This window comes from Camelina sativa, chromosome 17 (genome assembly GCF_030686135.1).
Source record: "Camelina sativa cultivar CO46 ecotype springtype chromosome 17, ASM3068613v1".
Lineage (NCBI taxonomy): Eukaryota > Viridiplantae > Streptophyta > Magnoliopsida > Brassicales > Brassicaceae > Camelina > Camelina sativa.
In genome coordinates, this window is record NC_141896.1 from 24,495,141 (window position 1) to 24,503,626 (window position 8,486).

Genomic DNA, 8,486 nt, shown 5'->3' on the forward strand with positions numbered 1-8,486 from the left:
TTCTTGGTTTTAACCTGTTTTGGGACAAAATAGTTATAAGTGGCTTTTAAACTCTCCACATGAAACATGTATTTCTTATGTTTGTGGTGATGATGGTGGATGTATGCAAAGATGATATATGAATGATGGGTGTTTCAATTCCCCTTATGCAGTTGCAGTATAAGGGGTGTCAATCCAGTCTGAGTGCTTGTGAACAGATAAGATGTGCATATGAACTAAGTTAAGACAAATGTAATGATTGTTTGTCACTAACAATCCTATGATGATAATGATAAAATGCAGAAAATAAATTACAAGAGCTAAGAACTAGATGCAAATAAAACAGAATGATTATGAACTAAGAACAGAAACAGAAACTGTAAACACTAGATAAGAACTAATGCAAGACAAGTGATGAACTACATGCTAAGTGAATGCAATGGAAATTAAACAGAAATGAAACAAGACAAACACAGATCATAAACAAGAGTTCTGGGGATGAACTCGAGCAGCACTCGACCGAGTGTAGGTCGAGTGAGTGGTCGAGCTAGACGAATCCGGAAAAACAGAGCAATGCAATAAAAACAGAGTAAAGATAACACAGATCAAACTGCAGGCAAATAACAAGATTAAGACTTTAAACTCAATAAACAAAGAAGGTTCCTGAGGATGGATTCATGGGATAAACTAACCATTGTGGTAATCTAACTTGATCAACAAATCTCAAGCAATGCTATGAGCTAACCTCTAGACATATTAATCTAAGACAAGTCTATTAGAATGTACCAAGGAGGAGAGAGGAGAGGCCGGTAAGGCCGAGCCTTGGAAGAAGAGAAGACAGGCCGGAAAGGCCATGTAAAGGCCGGTAAGGCCATGTCCGTGTCCGTGAGCGACCATGTACCGTGTCCGGTACCATGTACCGTGTCCGTGAACGGACCCATGTCCGGTGAGCGGCCAGTTAGGCCGTGAACACATTGAAGAGAAGGCCCGTCCGTACAGGCCCGTCCGTACAGGCCCGTCCGTACAGGCCCGTCCGTACGATGAAGAGAAGGCCCGTCCGTACGGTCGTGCTCTTAGGGCTGCTCTCGGTCCATGTGATGGAAAGGCCGAAGTTTGAGTGGCTTAGGAGAAGGAAAACGAGGCCTTACAAGAGAGAGAGGCCCATCTCACAAGGAAAAGGAAGGAAGGGAGAAGATTCACGTGAGCGTTTGGTGAAGGAAGGAAGTCGCTTTCACCAAGTTGAATTGAGAACGTCCCTATCACCTTCTTCTTCTCTCTTTGTGTCTAACGGTCATATGACCTTCTTCTCCTATATTAATGTATAATCTCTCATATGTAAAATACATCACAATATTATTCAATAGAAGAGAAACCGATTTCCTCTCTATACTTGTGTTCTTGTTTCATATTAACAATGTAGAGAGTTTAGGATTAGCGGTTAGGGGCTGCCCTTAAGGCAGCCTATTCTCTTCTCAAATCCACCTAAACTCTTCTTATTTACTGCTTTACTTAGCCTAGATTACTGATTCTTAATCCTCCTTCTCCTAAGTACACAAACTCTAAGTGTTGTGATACTATAAGAGGATAAGTCTCAAACTAGTGCTTCTCCTAGTTAGGATCCGCTTACTCTCTAGTATTTGGGTTCTATCTAGCTTGTTTATGGGGAGTTCATCACAAGTTGATGTTCTCTCCTTTCCCTTGAGATCGAGTTAGTTTGTTGTGGGTTTAAGGAGACTTAACCATTGGGGTTTTGTTCTTCCTTGTCAAGAGCTTTCTCTCTTGCAAAACCCAACATGGTATCAGAGCAGGCTCTGTTCTTGGTGACTCAAACTCGTTCTCAAGTTGGTTCTCTTAGGAGTTAGCTTAATTAAAGTTTTAATCCTAGCCTAGGTGTTAAATCGCTTAGCTTAGTTTCTTTAAAACTTTAATTTTGCTTTTGTTGTTAAATCGATTCTCTAGCAGCTCAATGTTGAGTAAGCTTGGTCTTGGGTCTTTGTAGAGTTCATAGACCAAGTGTGTGAAAGAAATCGATTTTAAAACCTCATCCTTAGGCTTCACCGATTGGGTAAAAGCTTGGGTTTAAATTGAGGTGGTGATGAACCAAGGAGCAAATTGTTCTTGTTCTTGGTAAGGATTCACGTGTTTTTTAGGCTTGTATAGAGCCACGAAATCCTTAGGATTTTTCCTAGGATTCTCTTAAGATTTAGTTAATTTTCCTTTAAAGGTTTAATTTTGCTTTTGTTAAATTTCCTTTAAAGTTTAATTACTAAATCACTTCTTCTTCTTCTCAAGGTTGAGAAAGCTTTGTTTCTGGTCATATGGTGTGTCCAGGTTCGAGTTTGAGGAAGAGAGAGACTTTATTTTAGCATGTAGAGCCCGCTTGGTCAAATAGATTCAAGTTGGTCCAAGATGCATTCTTTTAACCGTTGGACAATAGGCTGTTCCAAAGGCTTTTGTTGTTTCTTCTTTGCTTGGGACCACGAAAAACATCTTCTATATGTTATCTTCGTGGATCTAAAGCCTTAATCTCTTGAAGAACACTTGTTTAAGTGATTCTACAAGGAGTTTTGTTGTTAAACCTTTGGAGAAACTAATTTTCCATAAGGTCCATTGTGTTTCAGCCATTAAAGCACCAAAAGAGATTGTCTTCTTGGATGTTCTTGGCTGTCAAAGCTTCTTTCAACTCAAGAAAACAGAGTTAAACTCTGTCCATAAGAATTCTTGAGCAGATTCTCTATTCTACTCTCCATTCATCTTATACTACCGCCAATACTCTCCCTTATACTCTCACTTTCTATTCTCCATATATACTCTTATTAATTCTCTAAATTCTCTATTTAATTTCAGTATTATTCTCTATACTCTAATCTCTAACAATCCCTTGTTTAGAATCTGTTCCATTGATTTTTGGTTTCAGTTTCAGCATTGAAGATTGTGTGGAGCTCGCTCACTATCTCAAGGAGAAGAAGTGGCGAGGTTGAAGGCTACAAGATAGCCATGTAAGAGCGCAGCACAATGCCTGGAGTTAGAACCAAGGGCCACCAAGTCTTTGTTAAGCTGGTGGAAGGTGATGAATCAGTCCAAGAGCATGTGTGTTAGTGCCAAGTTGTTGATCGGATGTGCACAATGGTCTTTAGGAAAGGTGATGCACAAGGTTTCAACTGTTGATTGGATGTGCACAAGAACGGTGATGCACAAGGCTTCAACTGAGGTGATGAGGTTTCAGCCCATCATCAAGTAAAGGTTACGGGGGAGATCAAGTGACTTCAGACCGTACCTCACAGATTCTGCTCGGCCACAAGCAAAAGTCTTTACTTAAAGCTCAGCCGAAGCGTCTCAAAGATCGACTCGGACGAAACCCTTCCACTGCGATTCGGCTTCCGCGTTCTTCATTAAAGTTCGAGACCACAGAGTCATCTTGCCAGTGGAAGTGGAATCATACCAATCCGAGCAGCCGTTCGAAAGTTATGTCCGATTCAGTGGGCATGTGTCAGTCTGACAAATAAAACTGACCGGGTTTAAAACCATGGTTAGAGGAGCGGTCTCAAGGAGGAATTCCAAACCGCAACAGTGATCAACTCTCTCCCTCCTATCCATCAAAACACCATAAAGGCTGTGCTCTAAACTCTTCTCTATTTTAATTCATAAATTCATTATCTTAGCTCTATTACTAGTCTTTACTCTTTAATATGTTCTTTTAAAGTTTTCTTTAGAATTTTCTTTGATATTCCTCATAGCAAACACTTATTCTTTTCTTCTTTATCACTTGTTTCAAGGGTGAAGGAGACTATGAGAGCCTCAAAAGAAAATTCGAGAAGTGCAAGCTTGGAGAGATCATATGAAGTGAGTTCAAGGCAAGAAGGGCTAAGGAGTGTAGCGGTTCAAAGGCCTGAAGAGGAGAGAGCTGGTTCTTGACAAACCAAGATCAATGGGACATCATGGATAGTGGAGTCTATACTCTTTTTCCCTTAACAAAGTTTTATCCCAAGAGGTTTTCTTTGTTGAGGTTTTTAATGAGGTAGATGACACTAGTCCACCCTTGATCTTTGGTCCCCATGGTGTCCCACCGATCAAGCGTGCGGGGGAGTATTAGAATGTACCAAGGAGGAGAGAGGAGAGGCCGGTAAGGCCGAGCCTTGGAAGAAGAGAAGACAGGCCGGAAAGGCCATGTAAAGGCCGGTAAGGCCATGTCCGTGTCCGTGAGCGACCATGTACCGTGTCCGGTACCATGTACCGTGTCCGTGAACGGACCCATGTCCGGTGAGCGGCCAGTTAGGCCGTGAACACATTGAAGAGAAGGCCCGTCCGTACAGGCCCGTCCGTACAGGCCCGTCCGTACAGGCCCGTCCGTACGATGAAGAGAAGGCCCGTCCGTACGGTCGTGCTCTTAGGGCTGCTCTCGGTCCATGTGATGGAAAGGCCGAAGTTTGAGTGGCTTAGGAGAAGGAAAACGAGGCCTTACAAGAGAGAGAGGCCCATCTCACAAGGAAAAGGAAGGAAGGGAGAAGATTCACGTGAGCGTTTGGTGAAGGAAGGAAGTCGCTTTCACCAAGTTGAATTGAGAACGTCCCTATCACCTTCTTCTTCTCTCTTTGTGTCTAACGGTCATATGACCTTCTTCTCCTATATTAATGTATAATCTCTCATATGTAAAATACATCACAATATTATTCAATAGAAGAGAAACCGATTTCCTCTCTATACTTGTGTTCTTGTTTCATATTAACAATGTAGAGAGTTTAGGATTAGCGGTTAGGGGCTGCCCTTAAGGCAGCCTATTCTCTTCTCAAATCCACCTAAACTCTTCTTATTTACTGCTTTACTTAGCCTAGATTACTGATTCTTAATCCTCCTTCTCCTAAGTACACAAACTCTAAGTGTTGTGATACTATAAGAGGATAAGTCTCAAACTAGTGCTTCTCCTAGTTAGGATCCGCTTACTCTCTAGTATTTGGGTTCTATCTAGCTTGTTTATGGGGAGTTCATCACAAGTTGATGTTCTCTCCTTTCCCTTGAGATCGAGTTAGTTTGTTGTGGGTTTAAGGAGACTTAACCATTGGGGTTTTGTTCTTCCTTGTCAAGAGCTTTCTCTCTTGCAAAACCCAACAAAGTCTCTCCCACTCTCATGGTCAAGAGACAATCAAACCTATGCAATCCTAGACTTGCTCTCACAATGAAAAGAATCTACACAAGCAGGCATTAAGCAATACATCTCAAACCAAACAAGACCTCTAATCTCTTAGCAAGCCTAATGGTAAGCTCTAGATCTAGCCTTATCTATGCTTCTTAAACATTGGTGTGATGCTAAAAAGCTTGAGATCAGATCCTACCCTCTCAGATATAGAATCAGCATTAAGAACATCTAGCCTAGAAGAGATCTACAACAATCAAGCTTGATCAAATCAGATATACCACAAGATCAATCTATCCTAACCCATCCTCAAGATCCTAAGAAGACTACTCACAACAAGACATGATCAAACAAATCATAAACCCAGAAATCATTGAAACTTGCATGATTAGAAAGATAAGATTAAGATCTACAACTTTAAAGAAGAAATCAAACTCAGATTCTCAATACTTAGAAAGTTATTCAACCAACAAGTATGAGGAAATTCTTCTTTTCCAAGTACAAGATCCAAAAAAGAAAATAAAAAGCAAAAGGAATAATATTCCTTAAAAGGCAAAAACTAGGTTTTTAATATCTGAAAAGCTGACTAAAAATCTAGATTAAAAACTTGGTTCAGGTGGCTGCAGTACAAGTCCTTATATAGTGGGGAAGGTGGAAGCCCTAAAAATGGGAAAAGTCAAAGTGGTCCACGCATCGGTCAACTCGACCAGTGCTCGGTCGAGCTGGGGGTCGAGCTGGCTTCTCTTGTGCAACTCCACACGGTCGAGTCCATCTCCCACTCGGTCGAGTGCTTGGTCGAGCTGGACTCCGGATTCCTTGTTCTTCAGCCTTAACTCCCTTGTTTCCTCTTCATGATTGCTTCACATCTCTTCTTCATTGCTTCCATGCTCCTTAAGCTCCAAAATCACCTGTTTATGCATGAAAAGATGCAAATGCAATGCAACTACACTATAATGCATGATTAGTCCTAAAGCTGCACAATAATGGTGAGAATGGATAGAAAAAGATGCAAAAGATGTGAATAAACTAAGGGAAAACATGGTAAAATATATGAACATCAACACCCCCAAACTTAGTCTTTGCTTGCCCTCAAGCAAATAAACAAGACATAAGAAGGTAAGTGAGGTTTAAAAGTGGGATCTCAGCTCCTAAAGCTTGCAAATAGACCATCTAGAATCAATGTCCAAGTTACTAGTACTAGAATGCAAGGTGAAGAGCTATACTTAAAAACTTTAGACAAGCACATCACAACATTTACTGATTTGAGCCTTAGATATTCACATGCATTCAAATCAACCATTTCCTTTAACATTCATTAATCAAGAACATGAATCAATTCTATGCAATGCTTAAACTCATTTGGCTTGGTAATAAAGGGTTTTAGAGACAATGATGGTCTCTTTTCAGAGTGGGGCTTGTCAATATCAAGGTTCTCTCATTAAAAATGGATTAAGCTTTAGAAGAATGCTAAAGGTAAGAACACCTAAACTCATACAAAAATAAAACCTTGTCTACCCAAAGGCACCCAAAGTGTTTATCCTAACAATCTAAACCCAAATGATCCTAGTGCTACCCTTTAACTTCTTCTTTTCTCTTTAACCCTTTTCTCTTTTGGTTTTCAAGTCTTAGGAGAGGTTTCTTACTTGATCTTTCTAGTGGGATGGGGGATTCTTATTGATTGCTATGGTTCTCTTTTCTTCTTATTCTTAAGACATTTAAGCTTTTTGCTAAACTGCTCTTTGCTTTATTTTCTTTTTCTTTTGACTAGAACCATCTTAGATAACACTTTCTTACTTCCCATCCTTTCACTAGACATTAGCTTTCACTTAAACACACTCCTCTCCTAAAGACTCTACCCTTTTTTCTTTCTCTTTTCTTTCTTTCCTTTTTATTACAGCCAAGTCCCAAACCTAACAAGTGAACCACCTAGTCCTATCTAGTTTGAAAAATGCAAACTAGAACTACACAAGGTCTTACTCTTGTCAGTTCAAACCTAACACTTTCTACCAAGCTCAATCCCAAAAAGGCCTCACACACACAAGAATAAACATGGCTTGAAAGAAAGGTTTGGTTAGGGGTAAGGAAACTGATTTAAAAGTGAAATCAGCTACTTGGATCAACAAGAGTGGTAAAAAGGAGAAAGATGATCCAAATATGTATATGGTATCCATGAGTTTAAAGCAATGCATACAATGATAATTAAAAGTCAATATTAGGTTCTTATAGATAGGAAATGGAATCAAATCACAACATGCTTCAATTTAGACCAAATGCAATGCAGGAATTCAAGGCTTGGTTCAGTCTTATGCTTCTAACCACTCAACTAACATCAAAGTACTAATAACTTGGGCATTGATCCTAGTCTAGTGAATAAAGCAAGCTAACAAGGAAATACTCATCATAGATCCCTAATGCAAATATTATACAATTCTACATGAAACATGCTAAACAAGATCCTAATATGCAATGCAAACTACATGAACACTCTTTTTTTTTTATGAAGATTTTTTCAAAAATTTTCAAATTTTTATGGTTTTTCTATGCCTTAGATGCTAATGCAAGTGCTAACATGATGATGATAAAAATTTGAAATAAGAACACAAAACACAACATCAAATGCTATCTAGAACCCTCCCCCAAACTTAAATCACACAGTCCCTTGTGTGAAAAAGTTGTGAGAAGATTCAAGATTAAAACACAACACAAAACACAACATGAAATGCAATGGTATAAACAATGGTAAGGTGATAGTGGTACCTTAGGGATTGTGGAAGTAGTTGTCCACATCCATCTGCATGCTGTCATATGAGTAGTTGGGGTCAGGCTGGTGGGTTGGAGAAGGACTTTGGAGCAGCTCGACTATAGAGATCGACCGGGACTCGGTCGAGTGCATGTCCGAGTGGGGGGGTCGAGCTGGATTGCGTGTCTCCAGTACTTGTCCCTAACTCTTCTATTCAGACTCCTCTACTTCCCTGACCATGAAAACACTAAAGCAAAAATCAAAATACCAAAATTCCAAAGCAATATATACAAAGATACCTTAGGGACTTCCTCCCTAGTGAGCTTGTTTAGAGTCACTAAGCTTGACTTTGATGCCTTTTCAGGCTTGAGTTAGAGACCAAGGAGGTGATGAAATCCCCCCTGGTTCTACTTGATAACACTTGTGTTCCTTCTTGATCACTACTTCCTTAGCACCTGTACCATGTTCCTTTTTAACCTTAAGCTTTGGCCTTGCCTTCTTCCAAGAATTTTTGTTCAGCTTGACTTGGATATCCTTGACTAAAGCAGCCAGTTCTTGAACAGAATTCTTAAGCTTCTCCACTGAATCTTCTTGAAAGGTTAGCTTACCCCTTGAAGCAGTTTCCTCACTTGAGAC

The 8,486-nt window shown here is 40.1% G+C and overlaps 1 protein-coding gene across 1 annotated transcript in view; it reads left to right on the forward strand.

The window, feature by feature from the left end:
* LOC147924281 (uncharacterized) overlaps nucleotides 1-7,975 on the forward strand; it is a 43,198-nt gene extending 35,223 nt beyond the window's left edge. The window contains exon 4 of the mRNA XM_087496697.1: nucleotides 7,934-7,975. Coding sequence (XP_087352823.1) covers nucleotides 7,934-7,975 — 42 coding nt within the window. The remainder of the gene's footprint in view (nucleotides 1-7,933) is intronic.
* The last annotated feature ends 511 nt before the right edge of the window (nucleotides 7,976-8,486 follow it).